The sequence below is a fragment of the Candoia aspera genome, chromosome 5 (assembly GCF_035149785.1).
Source record: "Candoia aspera isolate rCanAsp1 chromosome 5, rCanAsp1.hap2, whole genome shotgun sequence".
In the NCBI taxonomy this organism is placed as follows: Eukaryota; Metazoa; Chordata; class Lepidosauria; order Squamata; family Boidae; genus Candoia; species Candoia aspera.
Window position 1 is genome coordinate 75,304,281 of NC_086157.1, and position 27,339 is coordinate 75,331,619.

The 27,339-nt window shown below is 40.4% G+C and overlaps 1 protein-coding gene and 1 long non-coding RNA gene across 2 annotated transcripts in view; both read right to left on the reverse strand.

Annotated features, from left to right (window-relative positions):
- Positions 1-26,069, reverse strand: BCL9 (BCL9 transcription coactivator). Its single transcript, XM_063305508.1, has 7 exons — positions 25,889-26,069; positions 23,920-24,236; positions 18,656-18,845; positions 14,848-14,944; positions 12,350-14,585; positions 7,509-7,769; positions 1-1,732 (listed from the first exon to the last, which is right to left on the reverse strand). Exons 1-7 carry the CDS (start codon positions 25,939-25,941, stop codon positions 630-632), a joined length of 4,257 nt encoding a protein of 1,418 aa, XP_063161578.1. The 5' UTR covers positions 25,942-26,069; the 3' UTR covers positions 1-629.
- A 94-nt stretch (positions 26,070-26,163) lies between these two features.
- Positions 26,164-27,339, reverse strand: part of LOC134499026 (uncharacterized) — a 28,299-nt gene continuing 27,123 nt past the window's right edge. Inside the window, exon 4 of the long non-coding RNA XR_010068090.1 lies at positions 26,164-26,182. This is a non-coding gene — a long non-coding RNA (uncharacterized LOC134499026). The remainder of the gene's footprint in view (positions 26,183-27,339) is intronic.

Genomic DNA, 27,339 nt, shown 5'->3' on the forward strand with positions numbered 1-27,339 from the left:
GGGGTGGGAGGGAGAGACAAAGTGCTGGACAGCACTCATAATTTGAAAAATATGTCCTTAACTTATTTTTTTAAAGATTACCCCCCTCACTGAACTTCAGTTCCTTTTGTGCTTTTCATTAATACTCTGCTCTGAGGTTGTAGTTTGGTTTCTCTATAGATTGGAGTTGAAGGAAAATAGTCCAAAGTTCTGAAGATGGATTTTCCACCTAAAAGTAAACAGCATTTCACCCCAAAGACTAAAGTCTCTGCTAAAATCCCTTTTACAATATAGTACAGTACACAAAAATAACCCCCAAAGATAAGTGAGTCCTGGGAGAAGCCAGTCCGAAGGACGTAAACATACAGAGAATGGTGCAACTTGTGACAAATGGCAATTCTCAAAATACAGCTACAGATTTTCAAAGCAGGTGCCATCACAGGATACCCAAGTACACAAAAATAATTTTTAAAAAATAAATTTTAAAAAAACAACCTGTTAAAATGAATTCATTTGTTTTCAGGAAATTCCATACATTCGAGATTTTCCAAAGCATCCTCTGGTCTGTTTTCACCTATTGCATGATCAAACTGTGCTCCTGGAATCTCATCTCAACAAGGATTGGAACCATCCAGTCTTTATGTAGCAGCTTAAAACATCATATTCCCTGGGTTTCCAGGGCCTTGGCTAAATCCTCCCATTCCTACATCAGCAGCCATGCCCCGTGGCCTCATCTGTGGAGGAATCATGATGTTCTGTTGAGGCCCTATCATGCCCTGCATTGACATCATCATACCAGGTGAACCTACAGGTCCTGGATGGCTGTATAGCCCAGCAGGAGCTCGGTCCTTGCCTGGAATCATGCCCACTGGGTTGCTCATTAGAGTGGGTTGGCCAGGCATTGCTGTTTGTGCTGGTGACATCATCCGGTGGTGAGGTCCCATCATTCCTTGTTGCAGAAAGGCAGGTGGTCTCATAGGGTTATGGCCTGGCATAGAGGATGCTGTGCCAAGAGGAATATCAGGTGTGCCACCAGGGCCTCCCATACCAGGTAATGCCAGCCCCATTCTTGGATTCTGTTCTCCAATCATTCCCTGCATATGAGAATAGCCAGGCCCAACGCTCTGTGGCTGTTTGCGGCCTGGTACTTCTCCACGAGGGAAATACTGTAATGTCTGGCTTGGCTTCTCAGATGGAATAATCCTGGAGAGGTCAAATTCTGGTATTCCAGTGGCTCCAGGGCGAATCACTTCTTGTAGCTCTGGATCAGAAAAAACTGAAGGCATATTGTTTCCTAGAACAGTGAAAGAGTCTGGTCCCCCTGGACCTCCAGACTTGCAAAGTGCTGGATCAGTTGAACTTTGGGGCATGCTGGTGGGTCGCCCAAGAGGTCCTTCCCCATGGAAGCTCATTCCAGCTGGGAAGTTGCCTTGTCCTCCACTAGGACCATTATGAGGAAACGGCACCTGCTGGGGAGGAGATTGTACTGGAGGAAATCCCTGTGGGAAGCCCAGGCGTCCTTGAGGTACCATTGGTGGGTCTTGGGAACTGTGGCCCATCATTGGATTGTGTGACATCAAACCAGGTCCTACAGGAACCCCATGAGGAGGTATACTGGCTCCCATAGCATTTGGAGAGGGCAACTGATTACTATGAGTTAGTGGCTGTGTCATTCCCATTGGGCTAAGAGTTGCCATCGAGCTTGCTTGGTTGGGACCAGAAACACGAGGATTCTGAGGATTAATGCCCATTCCTAGAGAGAACAGAAAAAAAGCCATTTAGAGCAAAAGTAAGTAAAAACATAAAACCATTTAATAGATATGAAACCACTTTTCTTCATTACTACACTGGAGTGTCTCATGCAGGGTATTCCTATAAACCCAGTTGTTCACATACTGGTTTTTTCCAGACTATCTGTTATTAGAGAATCATTTCCCTCCTAAGGCAAACACAGATCTAGAAGTTCCATGCTAATGATACTTGTCTAACAACTGCCAAAATGATGTAACTTTTTCAATTTTAGTTTCTCTGCACTGTAAGGAATTCTGAGGCATAATCTCGGCCATATATCACAGTGAAAAGCCCAAGTCCTTTAGCCCAATTATGGTTTGCTATATGTAACAGGAGAAGCACCAGGAGAGGTAAGATTCTCCTTATCAGTACTTTCACAGGAGAAGCCCAAACTCAACACATTTTGGAAAATATCAATACAACAATTAAACCATGATGCAGAAAGAAATACGGTAATCCTGTTTCAAGCAGCTATAAAAAAAGTTCTAAGCAAAATCTCCTAAGGTAACATGAATAAGAAATCCAGACAGGTAAAGCTACTTACTGTTGTACTGCCTCTTTTTAAAGCATTAATAAGGGGGTTTGTGCATCAACCAAAATCTGAACAAAATTTAATGATTATATGTTTTGAGCTGAACCTGTTACTCAAGATTTGAACCAATTCACAATTTGATTTGAATTAACAATTCAACCATAGGCTATAATGGGGAAGTACAGAAACACCTGCTTTTGGGGGGCAAAACAGGATGAAAACAGATATAGACACTCCAGAGCAGTGTTTCTTAAAATATCTATCCATCCATCCATCTAGTCCCTGCCCATCTCCTCCCATCGGGGGACTCTTACAATATGTTCCACAGAATGCCACTCTTCTGCAAACAGCTTTTACATGCTTGCTTATACAGTTGTTTCTGCAAACAACTGTATAAGCATGCTTGATTCTAAGCATACAGCCTGAAGCAGCATCCAGTTTCCTGAGCCACACAAGGAATGTTACAAGGAATATTCCTACTCAGGAATATTCTCATTCCTGAGATTTGTCCTTATTTGTTTTACACTTAATTGCCTATCTCCATTACACATCTCAGCAACTTGCTCAGTGCTTCTGCAGTGACAAGTGCTGCCCTTCAGAGCTCAGATTTGAGCTATATGCCTCCCTTGCTGTGGATGGTTTGGCTGTTGGGCCATGAGTTTCAATAAAAAAATATCCAATGTGCATAAAGTAAAGATGGAGCTGCTAGCAATGCTTTAAACATTGTGGCTTGGCTCAACTGCCAGATAAAGCTCCCCAGTACCCTATATATTTATTTGATTTAGGCACTGCCTGGCTTCAGACGACTCTGGGCAGCTCACAATATAACAGAAGATGATAAAATACTATACAATGAATAAGATGGGGAATCCAGCAACACAACACAGAAAAACAAACAAAACACATCCAACAGATACATCAATCTACCCCAGCCCCACAGAAGACATAGATAACACCTCATATGCTGCTGGTAAAGTGGCTGGAAAGACTTCAAAAAGCCATGCTCTCTCTGTTTTTCTAATTTGCTCTTTCCAGCCCCATAGAATGTTGGAAAGAGATTATGTAAAGGAGCTTGGGACTTTGTTCATCAGCAGGTTAATTTTCTGAAAACCGAACAGAATTGGACCAAATTGTTTTTTGGGAGAAGCCAACAACAACAAATCCAGTTCAAAAATGGGCCAGATCCAGCTAGGAATTGTAGAGAAAAAAAAATCCAGAAATAAGAAATGCATCTCTGTGGAAGAGAAAGTTGAGCAGCAGCTCAAAATGCTGCCAACTGCTTCATTTTTAAGCTCTCTTATGACCCAGCATGAGCTGGAAAGAATTCTGGAAACCATGCTCATATTCTTTCGCTACCATGCCTAGCTTTTCCAATCCAATAGGATGTGGCAAACAAATTATATAGGTAGTCATTGGTTAACGACTGCCTTGTTCAGTGACTGTCCAAACTTACAATGGCACTGAAAAAATAGATTTACAACCAGTCCTCAAACTTAAGGCCATTGCAGTGACCCCACAGTCACATGATTGTGATTCGGGTGCTTGGCAATCGCTGTGCATTTACAACAATTGCAGTGTCCCACGATAGCCATTTGTGACCTTCATAGCTGGCTTCTGACAAGCAAAGTCAATGGACAGGCTGGTAGTAAGTCACCAAGTAGCGGTCACATGACATTGTGCTTAATGACCACAGGCAATTCACTTAACGAACGCAGAAGTGATGTCATTCGTTGGGCGCAGTCACATGATGTTTCACTTAACTGTGTTGCTTAGCGGCAGAACTGCTGCTCTCAATTGTGGTTGTTAAGTGAGGACTACCTGTAAAAGAGTTTGAGACTCTACCAGTAGAGTAACTCTGAAAACTGTATGGAATGGGACCCAATTTGGTGTGCCAGGCAGAGCCAGCAAAAGATATTGAATTTAAAAAATAGATCACATCTGTCTGGGGGCGGTGGAGAAAAACATCCACCCCACCAAAAAAAACCCATGACTATGGGAGAGGTAGCACCTGGGAATGTTATTGACTCTTCCATTCTAAGCTTTACTCACTCCTTTCATGTCAAGATAGTGCAGTGTATGCAACTTGCCCTGTGCTTTCCAGCATGCATGTATTCATATACAGGCAACAGGAAAGAAGAGAAGAAATATATACACAGATACATGTTACTTTATTACCAGGAGAAAATACAGATACCTCCTACAGCCACTGCCAATAAAGGGATGGGAAGAATTCCAAATGCCATGCTCTGCAGACTTTCCCTGCCTTGTCTTTAAAAGAAAAGAGCATAGGATAACATCAACCCTGCAAAGTTTGACTGGACAAGTTTGTAATATGTTTGTAGCATGATTTTCAATAGTCAACTGCACCAGATTCCAAACTGCTCCAGAGAGCCTATAAAAACTGCTGAAACAATGCAGGAAATATCTAAACTTATAAATAAAAACCTATACTGTTTTAAAGAATAAAATGTTACAACAGATTAAAGAAACCACTCTCAAGAACCACTTGTTTTTCTGGATGCATAACCATAGCTCATTGGCAAAGCAGACTCTTCTAAGAATATATTTGTATGCTGCAACTTAAAAAAAAGTCTGAAAAATATCATTAGAAATTATCTGAATTGTATACATAATAGTTGAACAGCAAGGACACTGTTTCAAACTCACTCAGGCAATGAAGACAACTCAGAACCAGACAAGATATAATTTATGAACAGAAAAAAAGAAAACATTGTTTTTTTTAAAAAAATGCATGGAGAGGCATGGGTAGAATGAAGGATACTCAAAGTGTCAATAAATGCCAGACAGTCAGGACACAGGGACCAACAGGCACTATACTACAGACTAGGCAAATAGAGAAGCAAAGAGTAAGGATAAAAGGGTATGAAAGATAGAAGCTTATACATGAAATTCAAATAGATAAAGAAGAGTAATGGAATAAATCTGAATTCTTCTTTTTCTCCTTCCAAGCAAACCTGCCTACACAAATTCTAGCTAAAGAGTGACACACACAAAGCAGGATGCACTTCACGTATTCCTACTTGCAGATACAATAAAACCTTTCCCAGGTATTAAATAACCTTGATACACTCCCACCCGGCCTCCTCACCTCAGCTGTGAGGAGATGTGCAACAATGGTTGAGAATCTGCAACGTCAGAAAGCCCATCAGATTTTCAAAATCTCTCCAAAGTATTCTGAAAACCATTTACTTTCATTTGATATTTTTAAGTAATTTGAAGACTTGATTCAATGATTTAATTCAAATAATTCTCATCTCCAATCAAATTACTCATTTGAAACTTCACACAGCCTTATTAGCCACAACAGTCTCTCTTATTGCTATAGGACTACATTCACTTAAATAAATATTTATAATTTTTATCCCGTTGAAAATATAAGAGGTGCTTTAGTATGAATACATTCAACCCAAGCCCCAGAACTTTATCACTATAGGAAAAAAGTCTAATCACATCAGATAAACATTTCAAATCACACTCAATCTGACAAGGAAAAGCCAAAGTAATTACCAAGAATCCTTTTGTAGAATCTATTTCTGATTTTTAAGAAAATATCAATCAGCATTACTACTTCATGTTTTCTAACATATAGTTAATTATGGAAACACAGCATCCACATGAATATTATTCTTCGACTGGGAACTTACAGATATGTAAGATAAGCATACTTATTTCAAACAGAAAAGGGAGCAAAATCTTTTCTTTTCCCCTAATCTTTATACTGGGAATTACAGTGGTGCTTAAAAGTTTGTGAACCCTTTTGAATTGATCGATTAAATTTATTTAAATAAGTTCTGGGTATTCATTATCTAAGTCTGATCTTCACAACGTAGGCATGGGGAAGTATATCATGCCTCAAACAAGGTATTTCTGAGAATCTATGAAAAACAGTTGTTTATGCTCACCACGTTGGAAAAGGTTACAAACATTTTTCCAAAGAGTTTGGACTCCACCAGTCCACTGCAGGCAGCTCGTGTACAAATGGAAGCAATTCAACACCACGGTTACCCTCAAATATAAGTTTTTGTCTTGAATGAAAAGCATTATGTTTGATGAAAGGAAAACGCTGCATTCCAGCAGAACCTTATCCCATCTGTGAAACGTGGTGGCGATATCATAATTTGGACCTGTTTTGCTGCCTCTTGACCAGAACAGCTTGCCATCACTGATGGAACTATGAATTTGGAATTGTACCCTCAAATTCTACAGGAGAATGTCAGAGTATCTGTCAGTGAACTGAAGCTCAAGAGAAACCTCAAGACAACAAGCCAAAACACACAAGTTGTCCAACCAAACAATTGTTAAAGCAGAAGAAAGTTAATTTGGGAATGCCAAATCAAAGTCCTGACTTTCATCCTATAGAAATGTGGAAGGACCTGAAGCAGGCACTTTATGCAAGGGAGCCCATCAATATCCCTGAGTTGAAGCTGTTCTGTAAGGAGGAATGGGCTAAAATTCCTCCAAGTTGATGTGCAGGACTGATCAACCGTTATCATAAACATTGCTGCCCAAGGGAGGCACACCAATTATTGAAAGCAAAGGTTCACATACTTTTGCCACACACAAATATGTAGCTTTGGATCATTTTCCTCAACAAATAAATGAACAAGTATAATGTTTTTGACTCATTTGTTAAACTGGGTTTACTTTATCTAGTTTTAGGACTTGTGTGGAAAACAGATCACATTTTAGGCCATTATGTGTGCATTGTGTGTGCAGAAATAGTGAATATTCAAAAGATTCACAAACTTTAAGCACCACTGTATAATTTAAAGAAACTTGGCAGTCAAAGCGCTTCATTCTAAATATTAAAAAAAAAAAAATAGAGAAGTATTGATGGTAGAAATGTAATACAGAAAAAGGAAGGAGTGGCAAGGAGTAAGCCCTGCAGCCATTAGCCATTTATGCTTATAAGAATAGTCTTCCACTAAACACATTATTAAATTACCACCAGCATATGCTTTTTGCTATGCCCACTTAGCCCACTGTGAACTCAAGTCTGGCCAATCTAGTCAATTGTTTGCTGTCAAACAATTCCATTTGTTGGAACAACTTCAGTGAACAAAATCCACATATTCACAAATCTGTTTTGCCAGATAATAGATGTATTTTTATTTGCATCTCCCCAGATAGGTGGTAGAACTGTATGTTACTGGTTAACAGCATTTGCAGGATTCTTGCTATTTACCTGAAAGATTATTAATTGATGGTAAGTTTGGGGAACGTGCTGGAGGAGAGTCATCATCTGATGAGGCTACAGTCTTGATAGCATCATGGTAGAGCGGTGTTGAACTGGGCATAGCAAACTTGGACATCCGGGACATCATAATAGAAAGAGGATTCTGAGACAAGGTAGGTTCTGGGGGCATTGTATAAGGACTGCTGGAAGGATGGTTTCCAGAAAGAGTCACAGGAGCATTCTGACTAACTGTTGAAGGGGGTGCACCACCTGGAAACAAATACATGCAAGTTAATAAAGATTTTTTTTTAATGTACAATGCTCAATGAGCTTCATTAGAAAGAGATGCACCATCAAGAGCTCCTGGATTCTAAGTTAGAAGCTCCTGCAGCCATTTGAAATTACTTTATAACATGTCATACTTTTGTTTGTTCTAGTCCTGCCCTATCAGGTACTCATAGCATTTCCCCTCCACAGGAAAAGCATTCCTCATCTTTTCTGTTGCTACATCTTTTAAATTGGACATGCCAGGGGTGAACTTAGAATCTTCGGTATGCAAAACATATGATCTCCCACTGCGCTATGATGCTCCTAAAACTCCTGTTATCAGAAAACTGTTCTACCAAAAACAATTTAACACAATAGTCATTCTCCTCTCCAAAGACCATCCTTTGGCCATACAGTGTTCCAGAAATAAATGCTTACAGGAGACCACAAGATCTAGCTATCCAGGGCTAACCAAGCTTCAAAGTATTCTAGAATTCTTACGCTGGGGTAGGCAAAGGTATTGTAATTTAATTGGCTTTCAGTTGATTTGTAAAGATAGTATCTTCACGCTATTCGATGCACTATCAATACATAAACGTTCAGGACCTAACTCTGAAGAGACAAATTCTGTGCTTGTCTTGTATTCTGCCTTCCACGACAGCTAGCTCTGTCTTCTACACAGCCATACTGAATGTTAGTGGCCCAGAGTCACATCAGCTGCTGAATGAAAGACGGGAAGATGGGGTACAGCTCAAGTGAGATAACTGCAGCGAGACCTTGTGGATGACTTTTTGCTACCGGAAATGTACCACTGGTTTCAAGAGGAATTACATAGGATGCACTGAAGGCAAGCACAAAGCTCCAGAACTCTATTACACTTCACCGAGATATGGTAGCAGTAGTCACCATATCTATTTTGTACCAGTCGGAATTACCTACAGGTTTAGTACTTGCAGGTGGGTTGGGAAGAGAACGAATGCTTACAAAAAGCCACTTTCACAAACTTTCCTACTCTAATTAAACATTTATTCTAAATATTACCTACCTTAACTAGTGGGAATCCCAATGTAAGCATTATAGCTCCTTTTCAGAGGGCATATGAAGTAAGGCTGAACAAGCAGGAAGAGCTTAGAAGTTCGCACTCTATTATGGACTGTATAATACAAAAAACTAACTAGCTTGTAATTTCTTCTCTAATATTCAACAATGCATAATTAGTGACCACAACAGAATTCTAAACAAAAATTGTTCAGAATTTAAGCCATGTCCTGCATATAGTATAGGGTTTTATTTTAATAATCCTGGAATTAAATTTGGCTAGCGTTCAGACAGGACAAATAAAAGGACGCAGAGTATATGTTGGTTGTAAATATTACTGCCATGAGATGAATAATTAAAAAGTGAGGAAGGGAATCTTATTTCAGTGTCATTTTTGAATTTCCAAAAACATTTCTAATTCACTTCCAAATAAAATTTGAATATTTTTCTTCACCAAGCAGGTGTACCAGCAAGTAGTTATTATTTGCAGAAAGTTAGAAAAGCTTAAGCATAAAAGGAAAATAGCTTTGCAAGGCAAGCTAAAGGCATTAAAATGGCTTTTTGGCCATGTCAGTAGTAAAATAAAGAAAAGATAAACTGCTTGGGTAAGATAGGATAGTAACAGGTAATAGGAAGAAGGCATGACTCCCTATTTCCTTCTTTGAGTCTTCTTCCCAAAGGGAATTGTGCTTTTCTGGAACTAAGCAGAAAAGAAAATGTGGCACTCAAGACACATGGGTAGAGGGCACCTGGTAACTATCAATGAGTTAAGTCTGCATGACCAGGCCAATCACATCTGGGAGTCTTGAAGGACCTTGCTGATGTCATCCCAGAGCCCCTTTGGGTGATCTCTGAGGAATCATATAGTGCCAAATGACTGGAAAAGGGCAAATCTTCAAAAGGGAAAAAGAGAGCCCCCTCCTAGTAACCACAGATGAGCCAGCTTAATACTGGTATTAGGCAGAACTCTGGAACAGCTTCTTAAATTGTCACTCTGGGAACATTTGGAATAGAATGGCTGCTTGGCAGAAGCCAACATGTGTTTATCAAGAACAAATTGTGCCAAATCAACTTGATCTCCTTTTTTTGATAGGATGGCCAGTTTAAGTGATTCTGGGAATGCAGCGGACATAGCACCTTGACTTAAACATTTGACATGGTCTCCTAGGAGATTCTAGCAGAGAAGGTGCAAAAATGAAGGCTATGCCATAATATCATTAGATGAATACACATCTAAATGAACAAACTTTCCCAGTGAGTGTACATCAGTGGTACAATTATTTGGATGAGGTGGAAGGTGACCAAAATTTCAGTTTACACAAATATAAGGGAGATTGCACACTACTTAAAGAATGTCTGAATTCAGAAAGATCTGGACAAGTTAAAAAAATGGGCAGAAAACAAGAAGACAGCAACATCAACTTCAAAAGGGACAAATGCTAAGTCCTATATTTGGGTATGAAAGAAACAAAAGCATGAGTATAGGACGCAGGGACCACACTGGGCTGCAATACATATGAAAATGATCCAGGTGTTTTAAAGGATCTCAGACTGGACAAGAGCCAAGTGTGTTGCTGCTGTGAATAGTACAATACAATACAATACAATACTACAATAGTTATTGACTACAGTAACAAAAATGTAATGTCAGAATCAAGAAATCATTCCTCTCTTTTCTGTCCTGGTCATACTACACCTAGAATACAGCATCCAATTCTGGGCTCTGCACTTTAGAAGAACATTGATAAAATGAAGGATGTTAAGCAGAGACCAATCAAGATTAGACGAATCCTAGAAGGAAAAACTTATGAGGAATTGTTGGAAAAATATACTAACATTTACAGCTGTTTATTAGTGGAACAGTGTGAGTCAGTTTGGTGTAGTGGTTAGGGCATCAGGCTAGAAACCTGGAGACCATGAGTTCTAGTCCCACCATAGGCATGAAGCCAGCTGGGTGACCTTGGAAAGTGGGCCAGTCACTTTCTCTCAGCCCTAGGAAGGAGGCAATGGCAAACCACTTCTGAAAAACCTTGCCAAACAAACTACAGGGACTTGTCCAGGCAGTCTCCAAGAATCAGGCATGATGGAACAGGGGGAAAAAAAATAATGGAACAGACTGCCTTGGGAAATGGTGGCTTCTCCTTCACTGGCAGTTTCTGAACAGAGTCCTAGTGCATTCCTCGACTGGGTAGGGGATTGGACTAGATGGTCTTCAAGATCAATTCCTGCCCTTACATTCTATGATTATAGAAAACTTGACGACCTTGCTTGGGTTTCTTAACTAAAGAGCAAAGCATATAGGAGCTGGAGGGAGCTATGTAGAAATGTGGTTTCAGCTTTTTCATGTTGAAGAGTGATAGGAAACTAGGTAACGCTTTCATAAACTTTCAAAAGTTTGACCATAGTTAAGGTTAAAAGTCACTGGATAGTTTGCCTCAGAAGTACAAGGGACACCTACTATTAACAAAAGCAATTGCTGCTCCATTGCAATGATCTCTCTGAAACGCTAGAGGACAGTGTACCCAAATAGTTCACTTGGTCACCTTCCTAATTCCTGGAATAATGTGATTTCATAGACTGAATTGCTCCCAAGGCTGGATCCATCAAACAACTGCATGCAAACATTGCACATTGGAGACTTGCTTTATTACAATCTTACAGGGTGAGAACAGCCAGTTGTCTTTAAACTATTAATCTGGAAGATTAAATGGCACTTGCAATTCTGCAGGGAAAACAAGGCCATGTGAATCAAGACTAAGGAATTCCATTTTGTGGAATGGTAAAATCCATGAAAATTTCAACTGGCATCTCCCTAACAATTCACAACAGAGCCAAATCAAATCCTAAACTAACTTCCATGGGAGTGTGTGTATGTGCACATTTGTGTGAAATCTCTAAAATCAGCTAAAATACGGAAAAGTTACCAAATGCAGGCTACTATCCAACCTTCTGGGTCTTCAAAAATTTCTTTAAGTGACAATTTTATGCCACACTCAGGTAGGCGGCAGAACTTAGCCAACCCTGACTGATATCAAAAGCTAAGCAGGGCTAGACTCAGGTAATATTTGGATGGAAGACAACCAGGAAACACCAGGGTATAGACTTGATTAAGAAGTCAAAGTTCCCAGAAGGCAGCAATAACAAACTGCTTCAGTATTATTACAGTATGGATATGAAAGAAAGTCTGCTTTTAAAATGTTCCTCTAACTAATGGCCATGCTGTCAATATTTCTGCTTAATAATTTAACCAATCAAACTAGGTGGAAAAGTTAGACTGCTAAACAAGAAAGATATTTAAACAGCTTGTTCAATTATCAATTCAGTTTCCACCAGTTCTGTTACTAGATTATTGACCCTAGCCCTTTGCTTCAGTTTGAACTCTGAACACTAGGAATGAAAGATTTGCTCACAACTTAATTCTCAACAGAAACAAACTGAGCTGTTCAACAGCAGAGCAACTGTTAACAGCACCACAACAAAACCAGCTTAGAAACAAGCAAGGAACCCTACAGACCAAAAAGACATTAAAAAAGAATAAGCCTGACCTGGTTCAACATTTCCCATCATGGCTGGTGAAGACATGGCAAGAGATGCTTTGTGGTTTGGGGGGATTCCAGGGCTCTGTAATGGGGGCTTTGGAGATGAAGTCCATCCAGGAGAAGGTGCAGGGAGGGATGGAGACTTGAGATGGACAGGTGAAGCAGCAGCAGAACCCATAACGGGGGGAGATTTGATTGAAGCAGCTGCAGCTGCAGTAGTTGGACCTGTCAGAATCCCTGCCAGTTGTGATGGAGTCTGGGGAGACTTGAGGTTTCCAGAAGGAGAACCCAACATGGGAGACTGAACCTGACGCATTGTGGGGGACTTAAGTGGATTTATGCCAGGAGAATGAACTTGGCTGGCACCAACAGAGACATCCAGGGGCTTGCGTCCAAGGTTGCGTTGAACTGGAGGAGTTGTGTTGAGGCTGTTTGGGTTACTGGAGGGGTTCAGAGGTAGAGGTGGCATGTGGCTAAGACGATTGTTAGTCCTTTGGTCAGGCCCTATTTGTTCTCTGTGATTCCGGAGACCAACACCTGGGCCCTGAGACATAGGATGAAAAGGTCTTGGGCCAATTCCATAGTCCTGCTGAGGATGCTCACCAAACGGCAAGGGAACCATTTTTTGCTGAGATGGGAGCATTTCTGAGACACCTGGGCGCATTTTCATAATTTCTTCTGGACCCACTCCAGCTTCCCTCATTTTCTGAGGTAACATTGGTGGATTGGAAGTCATGTTAACATTCAGATTCACATCCCCCTTCATACTACTGGGGCCTATCCCAAATTCCAACTCTCTATTAGCTGCCATCTGAGGTGGTATTCCTTTTGGAAATTCCCCCCGAGAAGGGCTCATGGGTCCCTCAACTGGCATACGTGGAAAGATGGGGTTATTGCCAGGCTCCATGTGTCTTTGAGGTGGAATCATCCGGTTCATCTCCATGCCAGGCCTAATTCCTTCTACGCTCATGCCAGAAGGAAGTCCTAGTTGTTTTTCCGCTAACTGCTGCTGGAACATATCTTCAGGCAAGCCCTGAGGATTTGGAAACCTCTCCCCTCGTCCAGGACCACTGAACACACCCGGCCCAGGAGGAAAATTGCGGCCATCTGAAATTTTTGGCACATCATCTGGCCAAGGAATACCTGAAAGCCCAGGTCTAGTTGTGGTGTTTGGGACACTGGGACCTTCTATGTCAGGGTTTATCATTCCAGAAAATCCAGGCAGTCGCATCTGACTGCTAGGTACATTGGGATGGGGGGCCATGCCTCTTGGGGGTAGTGAGTGAGGCATTGCTATGTTTTCAGGAAAGGGTTCTGGGCCTCCAGGACCCCAGCCATCACCTGGGGTCATCTGATATGGAGGTGGAGGGCCTCTAACTAATCCTCGTGGCCCATGCTGGTGAACTATCATGTCCTGTAAGGAACACTGCTGTACAACTTGCTCTTGCTTTCTCCTTTTCTCTTCATAGAACTCCTGCTGCAATTTCAGCCAGGCCACTTGTTCAGGGGTCATGTGATCCAGATGGTCTGGTCCAATAGGACCAGACTGAGAATTAATAGATGGCGGTCCAACTTCATCTGGTGAAAATGGCATGTCTCTGTGCCCTTGGGAACCAAATGAAGGCCCTCCTTCTGTCCGGGGTCCTGGCCCTTTACCTAAACTTTGAGATTGGGCCATCATTGCCTGTATTGGCCCTTCAGATTTCTTTTGGGCACCATCCAGAACTGCAGAATTAGGCTGGGGGCCCCCAGTTTGGCCTCCAGCAAACTCTTTCTCATCTGGGAAAAGCATTCGCTGAATATCTCGTAAAGTTTGTAGTGAACGTTCTCTATGTTCCAGTTGTTCCTGGGATAGCCCATCTGGATTTTCACCCATGTTTGGTGGATCTCCTCCAGATACTTGTTGGTTGGGACCTTTAGGATCTGCAGTGGAACTATTACTTCCTTGGGAGACTGGACTAACTGCTCGATTATTGGGGGTTGAAGTTTGCCCAAATCCTTCAGCCTGCAGTGGAGTGGAGTTAGCTGGACTTCCTGCAGGCATCACTTTACTTTCTAAGCCAGGATTGTCCTGGTCAATAGGGCACGAAGAGCTAGTAGACTTGGTTGCTGGTGCTGGAACTGGAATGGGAGGAGTCTGCTGTATTTTTGCATTCTGGGGAGGAGTTTGTTCTTGAGAAGTAGGCAGCTGTGATGGAACTTGGGGCTTTGTATCATTTCGGGGTGGCGGAAGCTGAGTGTTCTGAAGAAAAGAAAACAAAGAATTTCATATGGCTCTTGTTAAGAAGAAACTGATCACAGGTGGCTTTTACAGGCATAAGTTTCTTATCATTTAACCTTGTTCAACTTCCGAAGCTGAAGCATTTATTTTGGGCTACAATATTCTTATGTTAGCCATAACAGCCTCCTGCCTGACAGAGTGAACCCACTTCAGTCTAATTCTTAACAATTTTCTGCCCATCTTTTTATCCTCCATTCTCTTCTCCATTTACCAAGTTACTTACCAAGGGTACACTGTTGCGTTCTGCTTTGTTAGAGATGTTCTGAATATGAAAAGAGACAATGGTTTCTACTTGTCCCTTCAATACAGCTTCTGCAGCCCTGAGGAAAACAAAGCAGATGCATCTGAGACATCATTTAGCATGCTCTTCTCTGCCACAAAAATTCTAGTTCCCTTCTGTAACTGAGTTCTTATAGCCCAAAAGGGCAGGTGATAAATATATTTTAAAATATATTTTATTTTATTTTATTTACTGTAACTTCTATGCTGCTTCAATTGAATAGATTCTAAGCAGCTAACAAGTCAGACAAAGCAATATAATATAGAGTGATAATCAAATCATTCTACAAATCCAGCGCCATTTCTTATATGTTTTTCCTCATACAGACCCTGACAGCTTCCCAGCATCAGGTCAAGACTTCTATCACATCTCTTATTTGGGCAATTCAGAAGGATACCATGGTCAGTGGTATTGAAGGATGCTGAAAGAAGCATTAGGACAATTGTCATGCTCCCTGCGTCCAGGTCCTGCCATAAAGAGCAGCCAATATGACTTTTGTACTATAGCTAGAACTAAAAAGGGGCTAGATAATCTGCTTCCTCCAGAATCCTTTGTCTACAAACTTCTCTAAAAAGGAAAGGTTGATGACTAGGCAATAATCATTTAACATGGGTGGATCCAGAGAAGTTCTCTTAAGCAGGAGTCATACTAGCACCTCTTTCAAGGCTTTTGGCCTTTCTTCCTCCCTGAACAAGGCATTTACTTCCACCCAGCCCTTCATACTAGCTGCATAGGCTTAGATGGGATCAAGTTCACAAGCAGCAGAAGTGGCCTTGCTAAGGATTCTACCCAATACACACCAGGACATCACCCCAGTCAACTCCTCAGATTAGCTTCCAACTCTGTGCAAGCAGCACAATAATTGTATCCACAAATGCCTTCACAGCAGCTCACTGCTAGTTCTTCTGACCCATCCTTCCTCAACAGGATTCAGGTCACCATAAAAGTGCTGCTGGATGGCAATCCGCAGAAGCAATAATGGTAGAGAAATAACAACACTTAATCTCCCTTATTGCTGTGATGTTGGCTGAAAGCTAAACTTCTATCAATAATCAGTTATATTCACTTTTTCACCCTACACTGTCATTCTTGGTATCTTTTCTGTCATTTCATCTCTGGGAACACCTTAAAGTACAAAGGAATCCCCTAGGATCAGCAAAACAGAAGGAGCCACTCAGGAGCAATCCTATCAAGCATTTTCATTGCTTCTGTATTCCAGAGCTTGAACAGATGCCCAACAGAGCTTCCCATTTGATCATTCAGAAATTCCCCAAGTGCCCTTTGTAAGCCTGTCGGATACATTAGGAACTTTGAGAAATCATCTTAATTGGTCCATTCCCCCTGCAGAGAATGGTGGACCTGGTTAACTCAATACTTACTGGAATAATCTGTCTGTGACAAACTGCTAAAGGAAATGCTTCCCACCAACACATGTCATCTGTTCTGAGTTAGAGACCAAATCTAATGCATCCCTTCCTATGTTGATCTATGGCTGTCATGATGGCCATGAATTTCAAAGGTCCAGCTCCAATGACAGTAGAATGAAGTCAATCAGAATTAAAAGAATAAGGGAATCAACAACCAACCTAGTGATAAGCGCTAGCAGCTTGAATTGGAATGTACATATATGACAACAGTACAAAAGTAGCGTTTCTAGCTTTTCTCAAGCCTAACCACAGAAACAGTGCCTTACCTCCAGTCATATACAAAACAGTGTTTCTCACAATTCTCAGGGTCTCACAGAAAATGACTGCCCCTCCTCCTCCCTTGCCTATGGGTGAAGGCTAATGTAGCACCAGAAATCCAAATGGAAACATCTCAGATAAGGAACACCCTCATTTTTGCCAACCAGGATTCAGTAATACATTCCAGGTATGCCCTCTTGTTCAATTAGATCATGGATGATGATAGATTTATTGCAAGTGGACCTGGCATTTGGCAGCATCTGCTTGAGTCCCAAGTTCCAACAATCTTGAGTTGAGATTTGGGGAAGGGAGCAGAGAAGTACAGATTGGCCATAATTTTCCAATCCCTTGTAAGGCTTATTTCCCCCATATCCTGCCAAACTTTCCTTTTCCCATCACAACCATAATCCTCTCCTCCTTCCCAAGTCCTCTACTGACTTCTGCAAACCCCTCCCCTCCCAAGCTTTCCCAGGAGTTACATGCTACTGCAAAAACCTCTTCTCCAGAGAACCTCCAATCACAACTTATACCCTTACCCTCTTGGCAATTCACCTAACTTAGCACCCCCACCCCCAAATGAGGAAGAGAACAGGTGGAGGCTGGAGGCACAAATGGAAAAGGGAAGACCACCTAAGGAATGGAGATCATTTAAATTTGACTTACTAATACAGAATGGAGCAAAATATTTTAACATTCAACATATTGAAGGATATTTTTGAACAATGGACCCAGAAGTTAATTTTAAGAGCATCTGCCTCTATAAATAGACTGTGTTTAAAAGATGTTATGGAAGAGGAACAAGTTTTACTAGACAAGACTGAGACTGATCTGAAAGTGGGTTTAAAAATGACAGGCTACGAGAATGATATGGAAAAAGATGCTACACTGGAATACAAAAGAAACCAGCTGATGTCTTAATAATTAAGAGAGAGATACAAATAACAACCCAAGAGAATGACCTGGATATTATCCTATATTGGATTTACAAAAGAAGCTTGCTAAAGCTTTGAAGAATTTTGTGCGAAGGGACAAAGAGAAAATGAAAAGAAATCAAGTTCTAGGACATTATATGAGGGGACTAAAGATCAAGATTGTTAAAAGTAAAAGAAAGGAATATAAAGTTGGTTTATTTGATCAAGGTTAAAATAGGTATGTTCTTATCTCTGGTAACCCTTAATGGACTTTTGCTAATCAGGCCTGAATGACAAGGTTTTAAGGATTTGGCTATAGATAAGATATCAGATATGGGAAGAAGAAATTATTTGTTATTTTCCAAGAGAAGGTGATAAGCTACTAAAATTGTTATACTTGTTCTGATGAAAGAGGAATTCATTTCTTTATATATATTTTTTCTTTACAATATTTTTTTCTTTTTCTATTTTTCTCTTTTCTGCACTTTCTCTTTTTTCTTTTTATTCTTTTGTTTTATTAGTTTTTCTTTTTTTCTTTTTAATAGTAATGTTTAATAAAATTACTATTAAAAAAACTGGGAGACTCTGAGTTCTACTCCCATCTTAGTTACACAGCCAATTGGGTGACCTTAGGCCAGTCACTTTCTCTCAGCCCTAGGAAGGAGGCAATGGCATACCACTTCTTAAATCTTGCCAAGAAAACTGCAGGGACTTGTCCAGGCAATTACCAGGAGTCAAAACTGAACTCAAAGGCAAAAAAAAGAAAAAAGAAAAAGGATAGAATAGCCAAAAAAATCATACAAAAAAGGATTTAATTTTTTGTGTGTGTTTTTATCACATGCTCACTTTTCTCCATTATGTTCTTGCCATTTGGCTTATATGAGGACTGATTAAAAAAAACTCTGACCCGCCTTGCATTTCCAGATCTATAGCTTTATAACTAATTTACCCTCTAGGGTGGTATGACTGTCCAATGGGACATGTCAACGTTACTCTTCCTTTTTGTAAACAGTGTTTTTTTCTTTCTCTATTTTCTTTTTCTTTCCTGCACCTTTTATTTTTTCTTTTTATTCTTTTTTTAGTTGGTATTAGTTTTTTATTGTTGTAATTATAATTTTTAATAAAATTATTTTTTTTTAAAAAGGATCCACTTACTTGTTAGCCATGTCTGTTGAAAAAACATAGACCACTTTGGATGGAGTCTTCTGCATGCTACCTGGTTCTGACGTTGTAGTCTGACCATGGGATGGTGTGGAAGACTGTGGAACTGAAGTATTTGAAGGAACCATGGAGTGTGTTGTATGCGGGGCATCTTGTGATTTTGTATGTTCAGCAGAACCAAGATCTAGAAAGAAACAAGTGAATAGATTTCTATTTTGAGGAAGAGTAGAATGTACATTTTAATTTCTTCAACAGCTCTCTCTCAAGCCCACTTTTAATTTAATTGAAGTGAAGCTACAACAGAATGATTTTTGGGGGGCTGTTTTCCTTCTACAAAATAATTTCTTGCTGTTATTAAGTTGAAGCCCTGAAGCAGACTGAAGGATAATAACCCAAAATAGTAAATAACAACTAACGTATCAGGATGGGCATTCATAAGATATTGTATTTTTTTAATGCATGGAATTTGTTAAAGTTCACTTTTTTTTCTACAAGAAATATTCTGTGTTGAGTAGCTCCCACATTAGATTATAATTTTAAATACTTGGCCCCAGCTCACTTGCTTTAACTAAATTGCAATACAGGTGTGTGTGTGTGTGTATTTAAAATTTCCATAACAAACTACTCATATCAACAGTGACAATAGCAAAGAGATGTATGCTAGTTCAAAGACTGACTAAGAATCAGACAGTTTCTGAAGTCTTCAGAGAAAGAACGGAACATCCCAAGCAATATGGCATCTATCTAAGCTTTTGGAAAAAAGAACTTTTTCACAAAACCTAACACAAAAAACTAGTTTTCTGATTCAGCAAAGATAACAGCTGCAACTACTTTTTATAGTCTACACACAAATAATGTATATAATAAATACCACACAATATAATCAACAGATTTTTTTAAAAAAAATCTAAATACAAGAGGGATTCCTGGCTCACTGAAAAAACTGAATACAGATACTGTGTTAGGAATCACAAGGGTCCCAATATTCAACTATGAAACCATAATTATTAAAGCAGGAGGGAAAATTATCAAATACTGCAAAAAAAATTAAGTATACAACATAGTTCTTGCCTCAGGCTTATAATGAGTCACGAAGAAGGCAAATAAAGCAAAAAGGTCAATTGGGAAAATACAGGCTCAAAATATAAAATTTTGCCTTCCTTCTCCTAAAACAGGATTAATTTAAAATGAAATACCAGTGTTCCAAGAACAACTTACAAATTTATCACAGTGTTCATAAAAATAATTCAACCTTGTGCACCTGGTTCTGTACGTAGTTATATACATCTTGTCTTGGAGATTCACTGTATAATCTGGCCAGTACTTTGCCTCAAACGGGCAAAGAGGTTCAAAGCAATGCAATCTGGAGGCATCACAGTGAAAATATTTATTCAATTTGTATGGCCGCCCTACTAAGCAAGTGACTCTGGGCAGCAAACAACTTAAAATAAATTTAAAACAGATTCTCATTAAAGATACAAAAATTAAAATACACAGTACCCAAGGAAAATATCACTATGGTTGTTACATTATCAGTTATCCCAAACTAATCCAATTATCCTAACTTATTCCAGTAGAAGGAAAAACTGGAAAAGAAAATGGATATATTGGCTCCTAACAGGAAACAGGATTTAAATCTAAGAAGCATATATATCTGATATTGGCAGAGAAACACCCTCTCTCTCTCTCTCACACACACACACAAAATGTTGGATCACTGGCCAAGGCTATTTGGTTACTTCAACAAAGATTTATTCAATAGAAGAGAATATATGTAGCTCAGGGTTGAATTGTGGAGTCCATGGTACTCACTGAGCTTGGTTGTTGCTTGCTGATGTTTCATTACCCGAGTTGGTAACATCATCAGTGCTAGTGAGTGCGGGGTTTGCTCCTTATTTATACACCATACCTTGCCTTGCCAGTGTTGGTGGGGGTGTGGTTTTCTCCTTAGTAGTTCATTGGGGTATTGTTTTCTGCTTGATGGTTTGTCTCCTTGGTAGTTTCTTGATTAGAGGTTTTTTTCTGCTTGAAGCAGACAAACAATCAAGCAGAAAACAATACCCTGATCGAGGAAGTACCAAGGAGAAAACTACACCTCCACCAACACTGGCAAGGGAAGCTACTGTATATAAACTGGGAGCAAACCCCACACTCACTAGCACTGATATTACCTAGTCAGGTAATGAAATATCTGCAAGCAAACAACCAAGCTCAGAGGGCACCAAGGACTCCAAATACTTATATAGCCATTGCAGAAATGTCCATTGCACAGCTCACACAGTTCTACAGGGTTGAGCATGGAGAGGTGGAGGCCACTGAATAGTAATGAAAGAGCCAGCGGAACAAGAACGCCCAGCACCACAGCTAATTGTTAATGGGCAGCACATAGTCCCATGTTCCAAATTTGTACTGTTCAGCTACTAGGCATGTCTATCCCAAGCACACAGCTCGAAGTGGAATCTCAAGCCATGTAACATAGCCTGTGCAGTGAATATTTTCCTAAAAAGCAAACCTTCATTAAAAACCCTGCCAGTTAAGCCTTATGAAGCTGGGAATTCTGAGAATACGATTTATCCTATCATAACCAAACATGTGGAAAGAAGACCTCTCCATTAGACCTTAAGGAGAGAGCAGCTTAGAATGAGAGGGGGCAGGCCTTAAAGTATTCTGGCCCTAAGCCCTTTAGGGCGTTAAAGATCAGCATCAACACTCCTAATTATGCTAACTGTGTGAATCCAGACTGTATTTGTAGGGAAACTAGCAAACAAGTTATACTGAGTTAAAAATAGTTCCACAGAAAAAGCCACGGGATTCACACAAACCGAACTACTATAAATTCAGCAGCAGCATTCATGAGATAAATATCAACAATCCCTATAAACTGAATTTCTTACACTTGTAAAAAATACTGGTTCTGAGTTCAGTAACTGCTTCTTAATAAATGTTTTGTAAACATTTTGAGAGTTTGATCCTGTTGGACCCGAGGAAGTGGACAGGATCCTCAGGACAGTAAATGCCACCACTTGTCATCTAAACCTGTGTCCCTCCTGGATGGTGAAGGCAGCTCAGGAGGTGACATGTGGTTGGGTCCAGGCGATGGTCAATACACCTTTGAGGGAGGGGGTGTTCCCAACTGCCTTTAAGGAGGCGCTGGTACATCTCCTCCTCAAGAAACCATCGCTGGAACCTACTGTACCTGATAATTTTTGTCCAGTCTCCCACCTCCCCTTTTTGGGGAAGGTGGTTGAGAAAGTGGTGGCATTACAGCTCCAGAGGGTTCTGGAGGAAACGGATTATCTAGACCCCTTTCAGTCAGGTTTCAGGCTTGGATATGGGATGGAAACAGTATTGTTCGCACTTATGGATGATCTTTGGAGGTAGCGGGATGGGGGTAGTGCATCCATCCTCGCTCTTCTTGACCTCTCAGCAGCTTTCAATACCATCAACCATAGTATCCTTTTGGGTCAGCTCAGGGAGTTGGGGGTGGGCGGCGTGCTGCACTGGTTCACCTCCTTCCTCCAGGGCCGGTCCCAATCGGTGGTGATAGGGAGTGAGAGATCTGACCCCAACCCCTCCTTTTTGGGGTGCCGCAGGGTTCGGTTCTCTCTCTTATTTAACATCTACATGAAACTGCTGGGTGAAATCATCTGTCACCGCGGGATGAGGTATCATCAATATGCTGATGATACTCAACTGTTTATCTCCATCCCGGGTGAAGTAAGTGATGCTGTGGCCACCTTCTCTGAGTGTCTGGGGGCTGTGGGGGTCTGGATGGGGAACAACAGGCTTCAGCTGAACCCTGGTAAGATGGAATGGCTGTGGGTTAAGGGCTCTGCCGTATCCGGGATATTGTCATCTTTGGTTCTGGATGAGGTTGCACTGGCCCAGACAGACCTGGTGCGTAACTTGGGGGTCCTCGTGGACTCATGGCTCCTGCTCAAAGAGCAGGTGGCAGCCGTGGCTGGAAGGGCCTTTGCGCAGCTTCATGTTGTGCACCAGTTACGCCCTTTCCTGGATCGGGAGGCCCTTCGGACAGTCACTCATGCCCTTGTTATCTCCCATTTAGACTATTGCAATGCGCTCTACAAGGGGTTACCCTTGAAGAGTATCTGGAAGCTTTGGCTGGTCCAGAATGCGGCCGCGTGGGCTATTTCTGGTGCCCCTAGAAAGGTGCATATAACACCTTTGCTTCGCGAGCTGCATTGGATACCAGTTTGCTTCCGGGTCCAATTCAAGGTGTCGGTTATCACCTTTAAAGCCCTACATGGCATGGGACCGGGTTACCTGAGGGACCGCCTCTTCCCCACTTCATCAACCCGCCCCACCCGGTCATGCAGAGAGAGCATGCTGTGGACCCCAGCTGTAAGAGAATTCCATCTGGCAGGGTCCAGGAGGTGAGCCTTCTCTGCAATGTCACCCGCCCTTTGGAACATCTTGCCCCCGGAGGTGAGATTAGCCCCATCGCTCCTAGCCTTCCGAAGTGAATTGAAGATCTGGCTCTGCCATCGGGCTTGGGGCAGGGAGGAAAATAATCATACTTGGGTTGGCTAGTGCCTTGAAGTGCCCCTCCTATGCAAGGATTGAATGAGACCATAGCCATCGGGATTTTATTATACTTGGTAGTTTTTAATATTGGAATTTTATTGTATAGTTATTGTTTTATGCTGTAAACCGTCTAGAGTCCCTCCATTCGGGGGAGATGGTCGGTGACAAATTTGATAAATAAATAAATAAACTGCCAGATACAGGGTTTTGGGGTTTTGTTTTGTTTTTTGGTATAAATGAAGATCACATCAATTACTCAAGAGTGTTTAGATGTTTCTAGTGAGGGTTTTCTCTTTAAGCCTATGGAAAAAACTTTCTTCCCCCACATACGCCGAAACCTAATCCTTTTTTTTTTTCTGAGAAAAAGAACCCTCTGCTAGGAAGCCACTGAGACTCTCCATACCATGTTACTGACCAAGGAAATCTGCCCTCCAGTTAAGGATATCTAAAATGAAAAAGACTGTTAGGAGACTTAAGCGTTTGTCTTGTCAAAAGTGTGTGAGTGTATACACACACACACACACAAACACGCTTTTAGGATCCTATGTATATAACAATCCTCCTTCAAACTAATACATACTCCTATTTATTTTCTCTACATTTAGAGCTCAAGGCTAGTACATTGTTACAGCAAAGGAGAATGATCAATTACAGAAGCTTTCAATCAAGATCAAAAGTCATCCATTTTTCTGCAGTTTTGCATATTAACATACCTTTGATTTCTGATTCATCACTGGGAGTTCCAGCATCTCTCTGTTCAAACGAGTCAGCTGAAATGCTCCTCTCTCTCTTTCCTTTCCCTTTTGACACATTGCCAGCCCCATTCTTCAACCCCATGCTTCCTCCTTGTCCTTGGAGAACTTTTGGTGTATGGGCCCCACTCTTGGGGTCGCATGGAGAAGGCTGGGATTGGCCTGTTGAACCCCCCTGTTTACCCTGATTGGAGAATTTAGAGTCCAGTTGCGGGTTGCCAGATGGGGACATCACTGTAGGGGGACGGACCATCACCTCCTGCTTTGATTTAGGACTACTGGCAAGGAAAGTTGAGGAAGAGAACATTAATATAATATAATAAATATAATAAATATAATATAATATAATATAATATAATATAATATAATATAATATAATATAATATAATATAATATAATATAATATAATATAATAAATATACACACCACCAATTTACTCAGCAGTTGTTTCTAATTCAGCCTCTTTACATAGTGTGGAAATCCCAAGAGATCAATTCATTATATGCTTATCGTTCAGCTCCTATTATTTTAAAAAGTACCTTGAAAGAGTCACTAAGCTCTTTGAGGTATTATTACTTTAGTGAAGAAAGCAAGATAGCAACCACCCAGATCCTAGGAACCAGTCAGTCACATGAGGATGTACCTCTTTGACTTCTGTCAATAAAGACAATGGTTTCTATGTACAAAGACGTGCCTCACATTAAGATCAGCACAAAGTAAATAAGTAGAACACCATAAAGTTCACAAAGCCACCCATCTGGATTCAAACAGCTCAGCCATCAGAAAACAGCTAGCTCAGAAATGATTGTTCTACTTAGAAAATTACATTAACTGTAAATTTTTGTCTTAAATTACTTTTTAACTGATAAATGTAAAGGTCATATCACTCTGTAATACTTAAAACATTGGATCCAAATTTCTTACTTTGTATACTCTGCATGGAGAGAATGTATGAAGTGTGTGTATGTGATGTGATGTGAAAGGAGAAAGGTCCCCTGTGCAAGCAATGAGTCATGTCTGACCCTTTGAGGGGACACTGCTTTCACAACGTTTTCTTGGCAGACTATAGTGGGGTGGTTTGCCATTGCCTTCCCCAGTCGTCACCTTCCCCAGCAAGCTGGGTACTCATTTTACCAACCTCGGAAAGATGGAAGGCTGAGTCGACCTGAGCCAGCTACCCAAGAATCCAGCTTCCGCTGGGATCGAACTCGGGTCATGGGGAGAGTTTCAGTTGCAGTACTGCCACCTACCACCCTGCACCACTTAAAATCTTAGTCTTCATGTGATACAATACTTTTGGAATATAAAATGCAGTCAGCCACTGAATATAAAGTATCAATTAATCTTCAGACATGATGCAATTAGAACTAGCAATAAGACAGAGAAGACTCCCTGCACTCACATCTAAATGGCTTCACATTAAAAAAACTGGTTACTTCAGCAGAATAGCTATCATCTAATCAAATTACTTGTGGTTTATTATTCTCTTTTTTAAAAAAACTTAAGACTAAAGTTCAGTCTTGGACAGATTGTGCTTCAACAAATATCTGTGAATACAAATATAAATGCTTCCTCAGTATTTATCCCCTCCCCCTCAAAAACGAATAGTTGAATAGTATGATATCCAGCAGAGTGATTAGATCCATCATTTCTCTTAAAATATATCTAGCAAAAATTATGCCAGAGATTCTCAGTGCAGGCAAAAACAGAAATCAAGTGTTATGCCAAATAACTTTCTCCAAATGAATTTTTTTTTTTAAAAAAGGCAGAAAGCCCCTGAGAAGAAACCAGCATAGATCTCACCATCTCTCACAGAGCTTAATAAAATTTAAGCATATTCAGAAAATAAGATATATATGATAATGATTTCCAAATATGAAAATATATAGCACAACTATGTACTATCTAAAGGCCAATGAATATTTCTTACCTCTGGGCATTTCCTGATGGGGAATTTCTCACTTTGGGGTTACTGGAATGCATTGACAGAAATCCTAAGCACACAATTACACACACTGACAGGCTCTTGTCAAGTCCTTCTGTTGCTGCTGGCTGTTGTGAAACACTTTCTGCCACGTGCTTTCCTCAGTGCCACTGGCCTACTTGTCTTTTTCCTCCGTGCTTCTCTTTGCTGCTGCACTGGACCTTTTCCTTTTGCAACTCCAGCATTCTCCAAATGACTGACTCCTGCTTTTGTAAGGAAGTCTCTCATCTCCAGGGCACACTACACAAACCAGCCAAAAACAACAACAGACACGGTAAAAAATAAAGTCTAGAAGTATTTGAGATCAATACATGGTCATTTCTCTATCTTTCAACTGAAAGGGAGAGATGAAAGGTATCAGTCAGATCAAAGATAAACACATATTCCACCATGAAGTAAAATGCTTACTGTATATGTATCTGGTATAGAAAAACCACCACCAGGTGTGCTAGATCTAACAGAGAAGGGAGAGTTTCTCTGCAGTCAAATGCAAGTTCTTGGGAAAAAACCACTATCTATACCTTGTTTTGTATCAACTTGAACCTTCCAAAAATTCTATGCACCCTACAATACTAATATAACTATAGATTTTCAAGAGCCTTCCTGAATCTGGCACTTTCTCAATGTACTGGAACTACAGCTTCCTAAAACCCAAGCCAGCATAGTCAAAGAACTGGCGTTCCAACACATCTGGAAGACTGATTTACTGATCAAAAATTGAAGTATATTACCTCAAAACACATACTCATTACTTTATAAAAACTTACATGGCAGAAGAACAGAAAGGGAGAAGCTATGTAGGGACACTTCCTGCTTGCTTCTTAATAATCAAAATCAGCCTTAACCATAATACTAATTTCTCTAAAGGTTCACGATTTCCATTGAAACTGCCACCTGAGCTTAGAGTTGCAGCACCAAATTTTGTAAGCTAGTACAGAAATTCAGACACACCAAGCATGTAATACTTGGGCAGATTTTGAGACAAAAAATATTGCCACTATTACCGTTATAGTTACTAAGTAAGTAGTGTTTGTCCCTTCAGGCTAAATATATACACATCTACACACACAATGATTATGTGCCATCAAGTCATTTTTGACTTCTAGTGACCACATAGATTTTCTCCATCATGATTATCCCTAACCTGTTCTTTCAGTTCTCCCAATAGTGCAGATTCGTATCCAATGTAACAGTAAATAAATATCTAAACAGTATTAATTCAAATGCCAATTTGGCAGGTTCGTACATGCAATCAAGAATCTTATGTCTTAAAGTAATATTTAGTGAACAAAGATTCATTTTATCACAGTACCAACTTAAAGTATCTCTTACTGTGACAGCATGCAGCAGGTATAAACGTTTTATTTATTTATTTATTTATTTATTATTCACATTTC